The sequence below is a fragment of the Carassius auratus genome, unplaced genomic scaffold (genome assembly GCF_003368295.1).
Source record: "Carassius auratus strain Wakin unplaced genomic scaffold, ASM336829v1 scaf_tig00215808, whole genome shotgun sequence".
In the NCBI taxonomy this organism is placed as follows: domain Eukaryota; kingdom Metazoa; phylum Chordata; class Actinopteri; order Cypriniformes; family Cyprinidae; genus Carassius; species Carassius auratus.
In genome coordinates this window covers 1,006,996-1,027,801 of record NW_020528251.1, presented here as the reverse complement: position 1 = coordinate 1,027,801, position 20,806 = coordinate 1,006,996, and the positions used below count along the sequence as shown (strand labels likewise).

The following is a 20,806-nucleotide window of genomic DNA, read 5'->3' as shown; positions in this document are numbered from 1 at the left end:
TCTTTAATTATATGACAAACCCCTTCTAACTAGCAGCATTCCCCTAATTTAACTGAGATGACAGGCCACTCTAAGGTGACTAAAACATTGCGACAGGAGGTTGTCTAGATGAAGGCCCAAATAGAGGACCCTTAGCCATTGCAAGAGAAGCAGGTTATTCCAAATCTGTCATTTCTAGAATACTGCAGCTTTACAATGACCCTAATTCATTGAAGTCCCAGAAAAAGGCTGGAGAAAAGATAACTCGTCCAAAGTTCACTTTAATGATGAAAGCCAGTTTATTCCTTAATTGTAAGTGACTTTGTCTAAAAGCATCTGCTAAATGAATAAATGTAAATGTAATTTATTTGGGTCTGATGGGAAACATTATGTTCGGTGTCAAACTGAGGAAAGACTGAAGTGCGAAAAGAGAAAGGAGGAGGAGGAAGTGTCATGGTTTGGGGGATGTTCTCTGCAGCAGGAGATGGGCTTTTATAAAGCTTCATTGAGGGTGAATGCAAATGTTTATCTAAACCTCCATCAGTGACATGCAGTTCCTTCCCTGCAAGAATCTCCCAATCAGCCTGCAATTTTCATACAAGACAATGCCCCCGTCACACCACAAAATGGGTAAAGCAGTTCCTTGAAGCTAAGAATACTGAAATAATGAAAATGCCAGCACAGAATCCTGATCTAAACCCCACTGAAAATCTCTGGAAAATCATTAGCAAGAAAGTTATGGCTAAGAAACCCATTAAAGTCACCGAACTATGGAAGAGAGTGGACCAAGATCGCACCAGTGCATTTATTTTTTATATCATTTATAGAATATTGAAATATTGATCTTTATTTAAAAAAATGGGGGAAAAATATTTAAATGACAAAAACGTATTCTAAAGTTTAACCTAAAATTAAAACAATAATAAAACAATACAAGCCAATTCAAAATATTAATAAATATAATAAATAATTACAATAACAATTTATTATAGCAAACCTAGTATAAATTCAGCTCAGACCATTTCTTGATTCTTAATGTCCTGTCACTTCACTGACCCATCAATACAAATGTCAAAAGGAATACTTTTTCTCATTAAAAATTCATCTGAATAAAATATGAAAAGCTGAACACTCACTTGATCTCTGTAACCCTCCTGTTACTTTACACATTCGAGAGTGGACCAAATGTTTTATAGCTGACTGCAAATTTGCATTTCTGACATTACTAGCTAAAACGTATGACCTTGCGTGATGCTGAAATACATCCACAACGCTAGGTGTCCCTATAGGTCCATTATGACTACTGTATCAGCCAGTCTTTAGTTATTTTTGGGTATGTAATGATCCAGGGGTGGTAACAACTAATTTTAGTACTTTGATTCCTTATATGTCATCTCATTGTATAGATAATCCTGGTTATTAGCAAACACTTCATTTATGCACTACTTGTCACCTACAGAGACCAGTGTCTGCCATTACATGTCATAGTTTTAAGCCTTTAATTGGAGCTTTAACGCCAACTTCTCCCCTCTCGATATTTTCACAGCCTTTAAACCCAGTTGAGCGCTTTCAGGCACATCTATATGCCAACATGAAGATTCCCACCTTTGTTCTGCTTGTAGCCCTCCATGAATTATTCACCCGGCAATGGTATTGATCTGATCTTATTGGCTTTAGTCGATGAACAAAAGACTATAATTACAATCAAGGCACACTTAAAAATGCCTATGGCAGTTTTATGTGCTACTGTAGCACCAAATTTATCAGAAACAACAGCTCCTGGGTCCATGAAAACTTAATTAATAGGCTGGGCTAATTAGCAGAGGAAGGGATTCATATGAAGGAGTGTGTAATAAACTGCAAATTTGGTGGAAACATGTTGATTTACACTAATTAAAGGATATAATGTTAAGACTAGAGGTTGACTGATATGGCTGGCCAATATAACTCTTTTGCTGTCAGAAATTTTTTTCAACCGCTTCCGGTTTGAGTGTACGCCAGCATGTCTGTCTGTTGTTGCTCCCAGGTATTATTTTCTACTTGTTTATGTACTTCTTGGACATTTACTTTTGTAATCTTCTTCCCTTTCCCTCATTGACCTATCACAAGCCTTCATTCCCCCAATACCCCCAGTTTGTTGCATATAGACCCATGGTCTCCACTTTCTCTCTGGGCGGTTACTTGCTACTACATTTTGAGTTTTAAAGGTCTGGGGAATTCTTTTCCAGTCTGCTGGTTTCCTACCCATGGTTTTTTTCTGGTGGTTCTTGTGGTGTCAGTTATACACGTTCTCTAACATGGCCATGTAGATTGGATAGAAAAATGTGCTGCTCATGGTTGAGTTTTGTTTCTGTGCTTGCGTTTTTTTTTTTTACACAGCTATTTTACTGTGCAAGGCAGGTAAGCTATAGCTGTTTTAGTGCTCCTCAGTATTTTTTCTGCAATGTTTTTTGTTATACATCTGCCGAGTTTTATCATGTATCAACCAATTTGGTTATTTGTATTTTGTCTTGTCTTTTATTTTGTTTTAATTCTGATGTATTTCCTGTACAGCACTTTGGCTTCACCATCTGTTGTTTTTAAATGTGCTTCATAATAAATCAGCAAAACTAAAAAAAAGTTGCCAGCCACTGCCAGAATTTTTACAAAAGTTTAATGACACCCAGGATGTTTTGTTGTATATGAGTAACTGAACATGCAATATACCCAAAAGGGTAAGTTTCATGAAAAAAGCAACATTTAAAAAAAAAAAAATCACGTTTTTGTAAAAGACTAGGACTGCACCAGATTTAGAATGATCAAAATATAGATCCTTCCATCAGTACATCCAAAGTTTGCATGGTTCTAAACCACTTCCTGGATTGTCATTTCATTCAGTAACCTAAGGCAGTTTTGATTTATATAATGATTCATGTTTGATGTTCGCATTATTTTAAGTGTGTATCTGCTTACATACACGATCACTTGCTTCTGCTTCTTCCTCGCTGAGTTCTGATCCATGCGTTCAATACTCTTTCAGAAGATGTGTACTAGCGGAAAACACTGAAATTTCCATCAGTGGCGGGGAAAACGATAATTACTATCATAAAAATTTAGGAGTCAGTATTATTATATATATATATATATATATATATATATATATATCTTTTAATTTAAATTCTAGCTTTATTCATTAAACTGATCAAAAGTGGTCGTAAGTACATATAACTTTTAATATTACAAGAATTATAATTCTTTAGAATTTTCTATTCATTGGATAATTTTGAAAATCTCGGTTTCTACAAAAATGTTAAGTGTGTGTGTTTAAAAAACATAAATTGCGAGTTATTAATTGATAGACTTGGAACTGATGCAAACTTTTGTGTATCAGCTTGTTAATTATTTAGTTAGTCTCAAAACAGCCAAATATCATTTAAGCATCCTGTAGTGGATATATATATAGGTTTGTCACTAGTTAAGAGAACAGCTTTGACCGCAATTATCATTAAACTCTGCTGGGTTGTTTCAACTCAACTTTTGGGTTACATTTTATAATAAAATTTTCAACCCAATAGTTGGGTTAGTCCATATTTGATCCAAAGTTGGGTTGAAAAAAAGACTGGCTTGTGGTTGAATATGTTTCTTCACCTAGTCTGCTCAATTGTAAGAAGCAGACTTGTAAGTTTAAACAGACTTGATTGGAGATGTCCGGCATACGTCACCAGAGAAGTTATTTCACCAGAAAATCAGGTTATTACAAGGTAAAAAAAAAAAAAAGAATCATAACATTGAGACTCTCTCAGTTAACGTTCACTATACATTTCATATATTTTGCCTTCTTTTCCTTTCATTATCTTGAAAAACCATAAAACATGATTATTAGCTCACTGAAAACCTGACAACATAAAGAATTACGGATGTCAAAAATGAGTGTGACAGCTGTCATCTGAAACTATTTGTAGCTTATTGCCCATTTAGAGCACTGCTGTTTAATTCAACTCTTTACCTCAGAGTCCTTGGTTGTGAGACAGCTCTCTTTTTCATTCTGTTATCTCATCAAGCACTTCCTTGTCTCTTTCACTTCATCCTGCTCTCTCGCTCACTCAGGTGAGCATGACATCAAACTAAATATTTTCTGCTCACCTTCACTGTCCCCAATGTACAATGTACAAAAATACATTTTGCTTTTAAAATAAGAGAGATTGGTATACATTACTATGTATACATACGGCAAGTATCAGAACTGTCACAAGTTCTATTTTCCCTCGATTATTACCAAAAATGCATGACATGACCGGTTAATGCACTTATAAGTTGTTAAAATAACTACAGAAAAAGCCATTACCTCATTACACACTATAAGATCATGTACAATATTATAACCCACTTGACAGTGCAAAAGAGTAGCATTGCCATCATTGGGTAGTGATTGCCGTGTAATCATCTTAATTACACACTCAACAGCAAACACTAATAGAGCCATGACTGCAGAAGAAAGCATGTTTCAGTTACAGAGGAGTCCAAGATGTTGCATATAAGTATTCAGAGTGCAGGGTTATTGATTTTGCCTCCAAAAAAGGGGGTATTATCTCGTCTACAGTGTCAATTCCATTGACTGACAGAGTGGAGTTGGAAAAGGACTGCTCACCTGATGGGCATCTAGATCGATGATGGTGGCCCTGGCAACTCCCTCCACCCTCTCAAAGAGAAACTGCAGAGGCAAACACACAAGGGAAGCAGTTAGGTTGTGCCTGACAGAGGAACAAATTGCAAAGAGGTTTGTGGATCTCATGACATAGCAACAATATGAGTGTGGAATGAATGTGGAAACAAAAAGAAATCAATGGATGAGTTTCAGTAAAAAGATGTTACATAGATACCAAACATGATATCTGTACCCATGAGTCCATGCAGGATTTTTTAATGAAATTATCAATTCAGATGCTGTGTTTTTTTTTGTTTGTTTTTTTGAGAGAGAGAAAGAGAGAGAGAGAAATGCTACATGAATTTCCACAGTATTAAGGTTTAATGACGTTTATACAAGCAATCCCTCTTATCTTTAGTCTGTTTATTTCTTAAAGGTCACGTTTTTCTTGTTTTTTTTTAAGTTTTGATTGTGTTTACAGTGTGCAATATAACATGTGTTCATGTTTCACGTGTAAAAAAAACAGTATTTTTCACACAATTCACTTATCTGTATACCGCTGTTTTCACTGTCATAAAAACGGGCTGATGACTTCCTTGTTCTATAAAGTCCCTCCTTCAGAAATACGTAACGAGTTCTGATTGTGCCAGCGGTTCCTGTGTTGTGATTCGACACCAGCTGAGCTCATGCTGCCCTCCTGGAAATGCGATTGGGCTAGTTTTGGAGTAGTTTTGAGAAGCAAGTGGGCAGGATTTGTTTTGAAAACCTGGCAATCCTGATCTGAATGCACGTGCTGGAAATGTAGTTCTAATCACAGAACGCTTTTACTGACAAGATGCGCATGAAAATCGCATTCGATTTTTTTTGCACAGCCCTACCATCCATAAACAATGCCTTCACCAGACAAAGAGGGAACTGCTCCATCTTTCAAGAATAATCTTTGTGCGAATCCGGCATTAAACTGATTGAGATTGAGGATGATGTCCTTTGCAAAATGTGCTGCACATAGTTTTACATGTGGATTATAATTTTCGGGAACCGAGTTAAACATAAATTGTAACCATTAATCTCTAAGTACAGCGTCCCTGGGAAGGCCAAACAAAGGTGATTAGAGTCTGAGATGAAAATAACAGCATTTCGACGAAATGGCGACAAACGCAACTCTTACTTTTCTCTGTCGGAGCGCAACAAGACCACGCCCCCTTTTTGTGTATTCCAGTGGGCGGTGGTTGGTCAAAAAACTGTTCTAGTGACGTCATTAATGAAGGAAGTAAAGGGATGTAGTCCAAACTGGTCGTTCGATGTAGGCGAATTCTGTTAAATAAAATATCTCGCTTGGCATTGAACTTTGAACTTCAGAATTTTACAGATATTATTTATACTCTAACAACAACATTACGCACTAACTGAAGTTTGAAACATGGGATCATGAAGAACGGGACCTTTAAATAGAGTAATTACATTACTTTTTAACATTAGCAAACAGCAACTATTCTGAATATAATCTAAGCAAATCCACAACCCCAAAATGCTAATTTCCAAAGTAAAAAGTCAAATAGTAAAACAATACTATATTTGATTAATTTGGAGATGATCATCATCAACTGATATAGCTCCTTATGTAATTTTAAAAAAAGTAAATTTTCCAAAGTTTGTTTTATTATTCATTATTCTTTATTATTCACATGACATTTTTTATATTTATTAATAAAAAAATATATTCTTAATATTTTTTTATAAAAAGAGCTGCGTAAAAAACGATTCACTTAAACGTTAGTAAATCATGTTGCATGATTTATTTTAAAGGGGGGGTGAAATGCTATTTCATGCATACTGAGTTTTTTACACTGTTAAAGAGTTGGATTCCCATGCTAAACATGGACAAAGTTTCAAAAATTAAGTTGTACGATTGAAGGAGTATTTCTGTTCCAAAAATACTACTTCCGGTTTGTCACAAGTTTCGGAAAGTTTTTTTCGAGTATGGCTCTGTGTGACGTTAGATGGAGCGGAATTTCCTTATATGGGTCCTGAGGGCACTTCTCCCGGAAGAGCGCGCGCTCCTGTATAGCACAGCACTGAGAGCACAACAGACTTCACTGATCAAAGCGAGAGCGTCGCGAAATGTCACAAAAGGAGTGTGTTTTTGGTTGCCAGGGCAAGACAACCCTGCACAGATTACCTAAAGAGAAACAGCATTAAGGGACCAGTGGATGGAGTTTATTTTTACAGAGCATCAACGGAGTTGTGCAAGTGTTTGTTTTTGTTCCCCTGCATTTCGAAGATGCAAAACAAACAAGGCCCAGTTTGACGACGGATTTGCACATCGTTTATTTCTTAAGGATAATGCAGTCCCAACGAGAAAGGGTCACAATCGTGTGTTGGAACCGCAGGCGGTGAGTAAAACTGCTTCAAATATCTCTGTGTTGTTAACTTAGCTATCGGCGCGTAAGCACATCAAGTAAACAACATGCGATGTTGTCATCAAACTGCACTTTCCACATGTACAGCTTAAAAAAAAAAAAACGACAAAATGGAACTTAATCATTTTCCAAAACCGCTAAGCAAATATATATACAGTTTCAGTACATACCACATAGAGCCGCTGTTGTTGCTGCTGCTCTTGTTAAATTTCAGCCTCTGGATCATAAATATACACTGAATCTGACTGTTAGCCATGGTTTGTTTTTGGTTGGTTTTGTCCTCAAGCTTCCAAACGCTATCAGCGCAAAAGCCTACTGGCTCTCGTGATTCTTTAGCTCCGCCCACACGTCACGCCTACAGACGCTCGTGTTTTTCCGGAAAAAATTGGTACAGACTATCTTTCTCTTATGAATATAATAAAACTAAAGACTTTTTGGAGTTATGAAGGATGCAGTACTACTCTATAGGTACTCAAGATTAACAGGATATTGAGTGAAAACGAGCATTTCACCCCCCCTTTAAAACTCTCCTCCCATAAATCTGAAAGGGAAACTCCTACAAATGCATATTCAATATGGCCACGTGCCAAATTATCTGTATCCACACCTTTTCAGCACTATTTCACTGCATGGAAATGAGTAAATCCGGACAGTTCTATTTTAACTTCAAAAGACAGTTTGTGCTGGTGCAAGCTGTTAGTACAGTAAATCTGGCACATAAACTGTTCAAGCCATTGTGAATTTTTCATATTATTCATAATTCATTCATATTATTTACAACTGTTTTACATGACAGGGGCCCATTTTGCACTCTCTAATATTTTGATGCAGACATCTCACCTTGATAGCCAGTGTGATGTCAGCATAGGCACAGAAACCTCCTCCTTTGTCACTAGAGCAGTGGTGGAAGCCTCCTCCTGCAAGATAAGCAGAATGGAGTCTGCACCAGACACTGAGCACTCCCTACTTCCTGTCACAGGTTAATAAATAAAACCACCCTCCAGGGCCTTTTTTTTTTTTTTTTTTTTAATCCTCACTATCGTGATTCTTCACCCCGTTACACTGGTGGAGAATGCAGGAAGAAGTGTAAGGAATCACCAACAGCTGCCCTGACCTTAAAAAATATATATATAATTTTTTGTTTGTTGTTTTGTTTGTTTGTTTTTTCTTCTTCCCTCTTTTTGTGCAGGCAGACGCTCCTTCCCCTCATCATGGAAGAACTCCTCAAACATCTAACCGAGGTCAGCATCTGCGAGCAACAAATTGTGGAGCACCTCGCTAGCCATCAGAGGGGGCTGGGAATGCCTGAGCTGGGCATGGCTGCTCGCCCCACTCTTGGCCTTATTTCTCCCTCCCACCCGAGTCCAGTGAGAGCTACGAGGAACTGAAGCGCCAAATCATATCTCGGGTGGGATTGTCGCCAGTCGCCGCAGCGCAACTCTTTTTCAACTTAATGTTTCATTACATTCAAGTGAAATTAGCAAGCAGTTAGACTGAATTTACATTCGTTTTAAAGGCGGAGACAGGCGTGAATCGACGCAAGTTGCGCACGTGCGTTGAGTCTCATCCATACTGCCAGATGCACTCGTGGAGATTTGCGGTGCAGGGCCGCGCGAGAATATAACCGAGCGTTACGAAACAGGCTGCGAGAGTGCCGCAAATGTGAATGGCTCACCTGTGACACTGGATTCACTCCGCGTGGGGAAGAGAGGAGCAAGTATGAGAAGCATTCAGACACAGGCTGTGTGTGCGGTCTTCTGAATGGGGAATAGCGAACATAAGAGATGCTCTTGATATGCATTGTGATGCAGCTCTTGTAAATTATCTTTTTTGTTCGTTGTCTGTCTTTTCAAAGTTTTAATTAGCCTATTGACACCGCAGGCTTTTGCGATTAGATCTAGTGTGGCCACTGCCAAAGTCTGCTCGGGGACACAAGCACATCCTGTGATCGTCGATTATGCCATCTGGTACTCTGAGGCTATTCCCCTGCATCAGGCCACTGCCAAGGCCATCGCCCAAGAGCTGTTCCTCCTCTGCAGCAGAGTCGGCATCCCAGCTGAGATTCTGACCAACCAGGGAATCCCCTTCATGTCTCAGCTGATGGCGGGGGATTTCACCCCCTTTGAGCTCCTGTTCGGGCAGCAGCCCCGTGGCCTCTAGGATGTCACAAGAGAGGTGTGGGAGCAGCAGTCAGCTGTCCATCTAATGCGGGAGAGGGTTGACAGAGTGATGCCCTTAGTCAAGGAACATCTCAGTCAGGCGCAGCAGGCGTAACAATGCCACTACAGTCAGGCAGCTCAGCCACAGAAGTTCCAGCTGGGAGAACACGTCCTGGCCCTGATCCCCAACGCGGCCTGCAAGTTCTTGGCCACCTGGCAGGGGCCGTACAACATGACCGAGAAGAGGGGCCCGGTCATCTACAGGGTGCATCAGCCCGGCCGGGAAGACGGGAAAGCCAACTATACCATATAAATTTGGTGAAAAAGTGGATGGGGACCAGGGCCCAACTTTCTGCCCTCTCCACCTCCTCTCCCGTGGTTGTGTACATGGAGCCCCAACTGTTGGCTGCCCAGAAGACGGAGCTGCAGCACTTGGTTGGTCAGTTCTCTGATGTGTTCTTCCCCCTTTCCATGGATAAAGACTGCGCTCACATCGGAACCAGTCCTACAGGCCCCGGACTTTAACTGCCCCTTTCTGTTAGAGACGGATACCTCGAACACTCGGACAGCCATCCTCTCCCAGGTATAGGACGACGAGGAACATCCAGTGATCTACATCAGCCGAAAGCTGACCCCTGCAGAACAACGCTATGCCACCGTTGAGAGGGAGGCATTGGCCATCAAGTGGGCAGTCCTGGAGCTAAGGTATTATCTGATGGGTAGAAAGTTTACCCTTATAACTGACCATGCCCCCCTACAGTGGATGGCCCAAGCAAAGGATACCAATGCCCGGATAACTCGGTGGTTCCTAGCGCTCCAGGACTTCCACTTTAGCATACAACATTGGGACGGCCAACACCAACACAGACGGGCTCTCCAGGACTTGGTCAGCTTTCGTAAGTCTGTCAGGGTGCGTGTCCCGAAGCCCCATCAGCATCACCCTTGAAACACAAAAGGAACACCAGGAAACATCTTCACAGGCTGATCAGTCATGGTCGCTGACAATCAATGGGGTGATCACAAGTGAGTGATCACTTCAGAAGACTGGATGCAAACGCTGTTCTTCATTGTTCTCCTACAGAGAGCCCATGACCGATCAGCACCCCATGCATGAACATGCTGCACTTGGAACACTGCCACTATCAGTGCACCATCCAGCGAGCACTCCAACACTTCCTGTCACCGGTTGATAAATAAAACCACCCTCCAGGGCCTTTTTTTGCACACCCCAGATGTCATGTGATTCTTCACCCCGTTAATATATATATATATATATATATATATATATATATATATATATATATATACACATATTACATTACAAAGAGAACTCACCCACATTTATTGCCCATCCTCGATCCATTGCCAGCTTTCCAGCCTAGGTAAAAAAATAAATAAATAAATATAAGAGAGATAGAGAGAGAATGCTTTGCTTTCATGGGCTCATTTTCCAGCTGGCATTTTTCCCCTTTCGAGTCATCAATAAATTAACAGAAAACAGAATTCTGTTCATATGCCGGATAAATCAAAAGCAGAGTAACTTGGTGCTTAAGCTGAGGCAGGATACAACATCTGAATTTCTTTCATCTTCAATTACAAATCTTTTCAACTTACACAAAAGTTCTGTGCATATACGGTAGCATCTACTAATGGTTTAGGAGGGGTATGTGCAGCTTTTTATAGAGCCTGTGCATTTCTAATATTTAAATACTCTCCAGTTTAGTTATTTATCTTAGTTGTTAATGGTTTCCTCGTATATTCTCTCCTTAATTCACTTATCTCTCTTCTATCTTAGTTTTACACTTCAGTTATTATCTCCCATGAAAATCCAATCTTTCAAATATATTTAATGGCAGGATATAATAACAGGAAATGTCTTAAAACTAGCATTTCTATCACAGCAAGGGCTATACATTTGTCGATCACAGATAAGACCATCATCAAAGAGTGACACATTCCAATGAGCTTTGCAAAAAAAAAAAAAAAAACCTGATGCTGCTTTGTTTAAATAGTAATCAGATACACTAGTTTTTCAAAATGAGACTAGATTGTGTTTTCTTTTATCATTTCTTCTTGTCATCTTGTTGCCTCCATGAGTCATTGGAAGCTCTTAGCACTGAAGTGCAACTGAGTTTGTTATACACACACACACACACACACACACACACACACACACACTGAAATACCAACTAATGATAATAATTTTAGCTGTTTAACTGCACTAGAATTGATATACAATCCAGTACACTCATGATACTCTTTCCTCCGAGTCCATTTAAAGCTACTTTTAGTCATTCTTGAAGTAGAGTGCCAAGCTCAGAGGAGAGCTCCACACATGTACGAACACACACACACACACACACACTGCTCTTGAGCTCAATCCCTTGGCTGCAGCCAGTGCATGGCTTTGCATAAGGAGAAGGTTATCAGTGAGCCTAGAGCCCGGAGCTGCTCCTAGGAGGCACAGCTAAGCTCAACTCCGCTCTATCTTTCCTTTTTAACTTTCTCTTGCTATCCTTCTCCTCTGGGTTTCTATACAGATAGTGGATCCATCAGTAAAACTGCATCAAATGTTTGAGTCTGCAATCATTCCATCAATTCAAGGACCAGAGTGCATATAAATTTACTCATGATTAATATTTTATTCAAATCATCCATTGCTCTCAATGAAACAGAAAAGGCAACGTCTATACAGTAGTTCACATTTAGTTCAGCTGATTTATTTAGTTCAGGGGGTGGTGTTAGCGCAGTGGATAAGACACATGTCTGTGGTGTGGGAGACCCGGGTTCGAATCCACTGTGAGACACCAATGTGTCCCTGAGCAAGACACTTAACCCCTAGTTGCTCCAGAGGCGTGCGACCTATGACATATATAGCAATTGTAAGTCGCTTTGGATAAAAGCGTCAGCTAAATGAATAAATGTAAATGTAAATGTAAATTTATATAAAAAATACAGTAAATACATAAATATTGTCGTATATTATTACAATTTAAAATTTAATATATTTAAAAATGGCATTCATTCCTGTAATGGCAAAACCAAATTTTCAGCAGCCATTATTAATTTATTTTCTTTTAATAAATACTTCATGCTAGCTATAATTTACAGTATCTCTGTTGCTGAGACTTTTACTGGAATATAATGAAATAGTGCAAAACATTATTGATTTATTTACACCAACACTTTCCACCTGATGCACTTTCACAAGTCAATTGCACACTTTGACAAATCTCCATCTGCGTTTTATTTCACTGCCTAGATCCCTAAGCAGTGCATAAGTAAATAATGAACACAAATTTATATACTCATCTACTAAACCTTGGACAATGATGACTCGGTTTTCTAAGACATAATTAGAATTTGCTCATTCATACTGGCTCTGGGCCATGCTTATTTTTAAACCTTGACATGTGGCAAAAACAAATGTATCCTCTTCAAAATCAAAACAGCTCATACCAATGCTATTTTTAGTCAAACTACATAAATGACATCACGACCGCTCTGTGTGAAAGGCATCAATTTATACAAACATCCACCACCACTTTCTGAATCTCTAATCTCAAGCTCGACCACACTATTTGTAACTAAAGTAGTGCTATTAAAGCAAAGACAAGTGTGCACATCTGATCTCATTCATAACCATCACATGAAGACTCTGATAATAAACAAATCCACAACAACAGAACAGAGATTAATGATACGGGTCTGCCCATAATTTCTCAAAACACCCACAATGTCTAACCTTGAACTTCCTTGAGCGCCACCTAAGACGGGGATGGCTTGCACATACTCATATGTTCCCAGATCCAGAACTACAGCTCCATCCAGCATGTCGACTGCTGACTGAAATGGCAGTCAATTAGCAGGCCCTGAGAAGGGCTCAATGGGAGGTATAATTATGTTCTCGGGCTGAGAGGGACGTGTGGAGAACCCTCATCGCGAGTTTGTCTGCCGCGCAGTGCAGTCTGTCAGAGCGCAGATGCACTGCGGAGAACACCTGGCATATTGCAAAGTAGTTTACTACAGTCTTTTACATCACTGGAATAACAGGGAGGACGGAAAAGAGGGAAGGACATCCTCAAGATGGTGCAGCTGATAGAAGATTAACACTGACATGCCTTAAAGGAATCTCCTGGGTTCAGCTCAATCAACAGCATTTTTGGCATAATGCTGATTACCATAAAAATTAAATGCCACTTGTCCATCCTTTTCTCTAAAGAAAAAGGATACAGTGAGGCACTATACAATAAAAGAGAATGAGGTCAATACATACTGTAAACATTGCATTGGTAGGGGCTCCTTTTGCTTTACTGCTATGCCGATTTAAGGCATTGAGGTGATCAGTTTGTGGCACTGCTGAGGTGGTATGGAAGCCCAGTGTTTCACAATGAGTTGAATTACTGAAATTCATTTTTCCACGACATTCTAATTTTTATTAAGATTTATTAAGATGTGCCTGTAAATGCCTCAAATGCTTCACCTAAAAAGTTAGATTTTATTCAAAACAACATTGAATTTTTTTCATAGGAACTGGTTCAGTTGTTCTGAAATTTCACAAAGACTCGCCCTGCCTAGATTACCCTAGCATCATGGTAGTGATTTTTCACAAGCAAGCACTTCTCATATTTTTCTGAGAAAATGTAAAAATCAGTTATTACGGTTAAATACTTTGGCACTCTTTTTGTCTTGGTATAAATACCAAATGGTCTTCAAAGTGGTGGCAATTCTCAGTTGTGCTCTCATTGTGTACTAACTGCTTAAATTTAAGCATGTAAAATATTTAAAGACAACAATTTAAACATCAGAAAGCATTTCTTACAGAGGAAACTGTCATGGGATGAAGTGCACAAACATTCAAGCAGGTTATTAAGATCCGAAAACAGAAATTCCTCTGAGAAATAAAACACTGAAAACTCATTAGGAATTAAAGAAGCACTCTCAGCCTTTATTTATTTCTTTTTGTTCCTCCATTTAACTCCCAAGCAGAAAAGCAGCAAGTAATGTGTCTGTTTCTATGATCGCTTCAAAAGAGGCTGTTAGTGTTAGTGTAGAAGCGTTACCTGTGAGAAAATCCTCCAAGCGTCTCTATCACAGATGTTCAGAGCCTTCCCTACCGGCTGTTCCCTCCCAGGTTATTTTAAGTTATGCCAATGAGAGACCCAAACTAGGCCCTAACAAACAAATTTCTGTCACCAAATGTTCCTATTCCTAGCAAAACTTTGAACAATACTCCATGGAGCTGGAGCCTGAGCAAGATGATGACTCACTGTATTACATTCTCCAAGCATTATTCACCTGGTGTTGTACAAAACCTACTGAAAGCAATGTGTACACCATTTCTATTAAAATGTTTCTGTGCTACTTGCTTGAAAACTGCTACTGAATAAAACCCTGTCAGAGCTTGTACAATCTTAAGACCTACAGGACCACATGAGACACTACTGGATAAACTGAAGGATTTTCTTTTGATTTTTAAGTCTTTATGTAAAGATGCATAATCTATCAGAACCCTATTTGTATTGTATTGTTAAAATTAAATTACTTGGGCAGCTATAAAACTTTAAAATCCTGAAATATTTATTTTATTATTATTCCTTTTTATGCCCTACAGGTGAATTGTATTCTTTTGCTGATCATAGTAGTCTGACTATGTTTTCTATTAAAATAGAAAAGGTCTCACAGTTGTACCTTGAAAGTATTTATTATAAAGCCACAATTTTTTCAAAGACCCTTTCAGCCATTTGCCTGAATTCACTAAAAATCTCATTTCGATCAAAGACCTCATAAATATTTGCTACACCAGTGTGCAGGACTTTTTCATTTTTTCCCCACTGTATTGACTATGATCCGAGCACTTGCCTTTGAATGCCCAGATGTGCAAGAGGTTCCAAAACAACTCACTTGTGTTTTATATTATTTTAGAATGATTCTTGTTGCTAGATTGTAGATTAGGATAAAAATATATCATTAGAATTTTTCAAGATTTTAATAATAAAGAAATTCCAAATGAAATAATGTACACTTTCCTTTAGGATTTTATAGACTAGAGGTCAAGAAAACCAAAGGTAACTAGAAGAAATATAGTATTTGTTACGGATCTCATAGGACATGATGACAGTGCTGGATTATGATATGAAACTCTTCAATAAATCTAAATCCACATGCCATTCCACTGTACAAAAGAAGTCAGTATGAATTCCTTAATTGTGCATGTTTTAACCTCCATATATAAATTTCTGGGTAAAATGGATATTTGAAACCTACCATAATGGTTCCTCCTGTTTGTGTTCTCAAAGGTTTTAGAACGTTGCGCTGTACCAGGAAGTTGGGCAGGAACAGGAGAGGTGGGATTTCTGTGATGGTGGCAACCACCAGCGACCACTGAGAGGGAAGAAATCACATGCACATTTTTCAAGGTTCATGCTTCTCTGGGTCTAAATTACAGTTACTATGACTTCTTAATTATCATGAACAAATATCGTGACATAATTTCTACTTGGATATTGTGACAAATAAAATAAAAAAAAAGTTCATGCTGTAAATATCAGAAATCAAAACAGAAATCTATAGAGGGGATGATGGAGAGTTGTACAATAAATCAGGTTTCCGATCTTGCTCTGAGAGTGAAAAATATTTGATACATGGGGTAATTTAGTGGAAATGCAAACTGGTGGCAAAATGTTAAAGCAGGATAAATGGACTGTGCTAATGCATTTAACAGAGAGGAATGTGTGAAGCAAGTACAAAATATTTCGGTCATAGTAGAACACAGATACCTCTCTGGAGCCCTCCAAGATAGCGTTCTGCATGCATTAAGGGAAAAAGAGAATACATACACAGAGCCGATTTATAGGGTGGCAAAGTAGCTGCACTTCATAAGTGAGAAGAGAGCAGTGGTAATGATTCAAGTAACACATGCATCAACAAATATGGATTCACATATGGATAATTCAGGAAATCGAATGCTTATTTGAATGGAATAAGTTTTCCCCAAAATAAAACTGTCATTTATTTACTCACCCTCGTGATTCTACATAAATTTTAATGAACACAAAATGTAAAATTTTGAAGAATCGTCAGTTCTCTTGCACACCCTACCACGTACTGTATGTATTATGTCATTCATTCTTGCTAGGGCTGGGTAAAAATATAGATTTTATGATTACTCAAGATCTTCATTTTGAGGCAGGACAGGACAGGATTCCTGTGTTGCTTTTCAGCGACAATGTGTCTGTACTGAAAAAATGGCACCAAAGCAAAAACAAGTCAACTGAATTTGATACAATAAAAGGGCTATATGCCGCAAAACAGCAAGAAAGTACATTTTTCTTTTGTCCTCATGGCTCTGATTGTAAAAATAGTTTGTCAATAATGCTAGAGGACAATAAAAGCAGAGATGTATAGTATCAAAGTAGAACTACTTCACTACTGTACTTAAGTACTAAAAGGCGGTATCTGTACTTTACTAGAGTATTATTTTTTCCCCCTACTTCCACTTTTACTTCAGTACATATTTTCGATGAGTTTAATACTTTTACTCCGTTATTTTTGTTATGTGCTGCATCGTTACTCGTTACCCACATTACCACTGCCAGAACTGTAGATGGCAGGTTTGATGAAGCTGGCACATCATTGAGCGAATCAAGCGATTAAGAAGATTGCGCGTGCTGACTGAACTGCTGTGAAGAGAGAGTTGAACACTGAGCCGAGCCAGATAATGACTCGTTCACGAGCCAAGAACCGGTTACATCGGTTTCCGGATCACCAGTAGTTCTTTCTAACAGTTCGATTCAATAAACTGGTTGAAGAAAACAGTTCACCGTTTCTTTTGCGCACGACGTAATGACGTCATTGGCGATGATTGCAAGCCTTCGGTTTACCTGGGCTCATCAAATTAGCACAGAATCAGTTCAGAATCAATCACCAAAAGAATCAGTTCGGTCCAGCGCTCTGTGTGGCTCGGCTCGGTGTTCATCTTCAGTTCTCTCTTCACATCAGTTCAGTCAGTGTACTGTTTGAGTAAATGAATTACTCCACGATATTGGCTTGTTTTAACTCAGAGGGAGTGTCAGCCACATTAAAAAAGTAAACAGCTTAAGTCATTTGTGGATTAATGATTATTGGAGACGCGAACCGTTTAAAACGATTCAGTTCGATTTGGTGAACTGTTTCAAAAAGATCCGGTTACATCTAATGATTCTTTCGCGAACCGGATATCACAAACTGCTTTGTTTTGAACTGTCTAACAACAGACACGGAAGAGAAGACAATGCTGAATAAAGTCGTAGTTTTTGCTATTTTTTATATTTAATTGACCCTCTGATGTCACATGGACTACTTTGAAGATGTTTTTCTTACCTTTCTGGACATGGACAGTATTAACTGTTACCATACACACAGCTTCAATAGAGGGACTGAGAGCTCTCGGACAAAACCTAAAATATCTTAAACTGGTTTCCAAAGATAAACGGAGGTCTTACTGGTTTGAAACAACATGAGGGTAAGTTATTAATGACATCATTTTGCAAATTGGGCGAAATAACCCTTTAATCTGTTTTTTGTTTACAAAAAGTTACAGTCAAAGGAACTGTGATTGTCCTTTAGGTTTATCATTTGAAATAGTAAAAACAATATGTTCAAACTTTTGACTACTTTCTTTAATAACTACATAACACAATACTTGTACTTTTACTTTCTGTACTTGAATAGTAAATTTTAAAATAGACTACTTGCAATACTTAAGTACAAACATTTTTGAATACTTTAGTACTTCTACTTAAGTGTGGTGCTTAAAGAGCACTTCTACTTCTACTCAAGTCACTTTTTTGATAGAGCACTTGTACTTTTACTCAAGTATGGGTCTCTAGTACTTTATACATCTCTGAATAAAAGTAATTTTTCCAGCTAAAGTCAATTCATTGACGATTCAGTGATGTCATCATCCTGCGCAGCTCTCTTCCAATAGCGTCTGTGCAAATCAGTCACACACAGTGAAAAATACGAGGATGAGTAAATAATTACAGAATTTTTATTTATGTGTGAACTGCTCCTTTAAACTGTTCTAAATGTGCAGACTGCACGATGGGGCAACTGACTCATGGGTGTTTTTAGAGCTTTTGGCAGACTGCAATCTTTGCAGAAGACTGTGAACTGATTGATTTGGATTGAAATAAAGGCCTTCTCTGAGTAATCCAGTGCAATTTGCTATTGTACACTTCCTCTGTGGGTCACTGGCTCATTGCTGGGGAGATGAAATGAGAAGTCTAGATGTCTTTTTGATAAATGTAGGAAATGTCCACACAGTCATAATGGGGCAATGATAGATTAAAACTGATTCTTCTTTTGGCACTGATCTCTTAGAAGGTCTACAGTAAGTACATTTTACGTTTATTGCAAGCTTGTTTGAAGTAAAGTACAAACCAATCAGATAATCAGAATGCTGCTTTTATAATTGGCTATTTCTATTGCTTATAGTAACCTTTTGCCATCAGTATATGGAATTATGGGTGCCAGGAAAATAAGTGATAACACAGGGCACGGACACAGCAGACACTGCATCCCTACCTTGAGTCTGTTCAGGTAGCGCGCAGTGTGAACCACTAGAAGATCCGCCTCGCTGGCCTCCCGGGCTAGAACAATGACCTCATCGGTGATGAACTGCTCCTCTGGAAACAAATCAAAGTATCATATGAAAGCAACAATGAATATGAACATAAATATCTGACAGTTGAATAAAAATACATGGTGAGCCGTGGAAACTCAGCAATTTTTTTTTTTATGAACTGTAGACGTTCTGTACCGTTAAGTGAATTAATGAGGGAAAAGAGCTTGCACCGCTTACTAGTTTATCTGAAGAGCTGCCAGAGTTACACTTTGCCCCTGACCTTGCAGCAGCAGCTGAGAAGTCAACATCCTCTTGCTCCTGTTCCCGAAGGGAGTTCAGCTTCCTTCATTATCCCTGCCTCACTGATTGCTCTTCTCTCTATCCTTCTCTACATCCCTCCGACTATACAGCCCCCCACCCCCACCACCCTCCATTCCTGTACAGCTCTTTGATTCCTCAATCCATTCGTATTGTATTTCATAGATCACCTTACACACTGGGCAGAGTGCCTGTGCGTTAAACTGCACCTGCAGTGCTGCTGCACACCTTTCAAGAAGTGAATGACCTTGCCCCATTTGCCAGCGTCGAAGGGATGCAGCTTTTCCAGACCCATAAAGGTGATGTTGTACTCTGGGGAATAGACAATAGGCAGGCATGTTGAAGGGACCTCTGCGTAAAGTTCAGTTTGGTGAGAACTGTAGAAAGATTTATATGTAATGTTAATAACCATGCTCATGTGCAGCATATAAGACATATAAGCATCTAAAAAAATTGAATGCACATTATATAACATTACTTATGTGGAAAAATGACAGCATGTGCCTGCTGTGAAATGTTTTGAAAACAATACGTACCCTTTCTTTACTCTCGGAACTTCTTTTTTGGACATTGTGGCCACAGCATATACATTTTTAGCTTGAAACACATCAAATAACAACATTAGTGCAAAATAGTCACTATTTGTGTGACATTGTTATTCTGTAAGGACTCTGTATTTGCTTTGTTTTATTGTTGGCATTCATACACAGATGTATTATAATGGCAATAATAATATTATTGTTTCTAATAACATAAATCTTTTTTTTCCTGTATGTACAGTAGTATCAAGCTTATCCTTGAAATTCTCAATGACAAAAACTACACATCCCAGAGTGCCTTGCCTCTCTTGCGCAGGCGCGCTACGAATTTGGAAGACGCCACTGTGCAGGAAATATTTTCGCTTTAGAATACTGTATCCTTACAGAAGTCTCCGGACAAACAAAATGGACCAAACGCTACGTGTCAAATACTCGTTGAAAGATACAACCGGACTCCACTTTACAACGCAATTCCGTTTTGACTTGCTTGGGGGGAAAATACAAGTGAAATCGTCACGACTCACCTGCTAGCCATTTTATATTTCTCTTATTTCTACGGTGAAATTATTCGTCGTCTAAGCGTTTTTTATTAGCAACATAACACTTGAATCAATCCTTTTAATGAATAAAAGTTGTTTCTCTTAAACATTTGCAAACAAGAGGATTGTGCGCACGTTTAAATCGTCTGCGTGTAGTTCCTTCCTTCCTGAAGAGCAGCTGGCTGCGCTCCTTACGCACGCGCTCCTTTCTACGTCATAACTGACAACAATGCTGAACTCTGAAATTTCTAAAATTAGATTTTATGATAGTTAAAATTAGACGAATACGGACAAAAATTCACAATTTAATATAATTAATATCCATTAATAATAATAATTAAAAGTAAAAGATCATTCAATACAGCATTGAAAATTAATCAGAAACATAGAAATTATATAGTTTCATGGCAGAGGAATTTGACCTTTGAACAGCTCACATCAACAACAAGACATGGAAAGTGCTTTCTCCTTCTTATAAAACTATTTAATGCTTAGTTGCACTTTTAGTTGCAACTTTTTTCTTCTTCTCAGAATAAACCTGCAACCACACCAGCTGAGGAACTTTGAGCCAATTCAGCTGAGGACAACAAAATGTGATGGTGTTATTTAGAGAGAACCTGT

The 20,806-nt window shown here is 38.6% G+C and overlaps 1 protein-coding gene across 9 annotated transcripts in view; it reads right to left on the bottom strand.

Annotated features, from left to right (window-relative positions):
• LOC113095942 (histone deacetylase 11) overlaps positions 1–20,436 on the bottom strand; it is a 35,629-nt gene extending 15,193 nt beyond the window's left edge. For 5 of the 9 annotated variants that reach the window (XR_003288427.1, XR_003288428.1, XR_003288429.1 and 2 more), the window contains exons 1-6: positions 19,336–19,525; positions 18,750–18,850; positions 15,450–15,566; positions 10,518–10,560; positions 7,864–7,940; positions 4,607–4,669 (exon numbers count right to left, since the gene is read on the bottom strand). Coding sequence is in view for 5 of the 9 variants with exons in the window: in XM_026261298.1 (XP_026117083.1) it covers positions 4,607–4,669; positions 7,864–7,940; positions 10,518–10,560; positions 15,450–15,566; positions 18,750–18,850; positions 19,336–19,525 (591 nt within the window). In the remaining 4 variants the exon portion in view is untranslated. Of the gene's footprint in view, positions 1–4,606; positions 4,670–7,863; positions 7,941–10,517; positions 10,561–15,449; positions 15,567–15,961; positions 15,989–18,749; positions 18,851–19,335; positions 19,526–19,643; positions 19,705–20,170 lie in introns of those variants that run through there. The other 4 variants (XM_026261302.1, XM_026261300.1, XM_026261299.1 and 1 more) reach the window with 4 other exon arrangements.
• Positions 20,437–20,806: the final 370 nt, after the last annotated feature.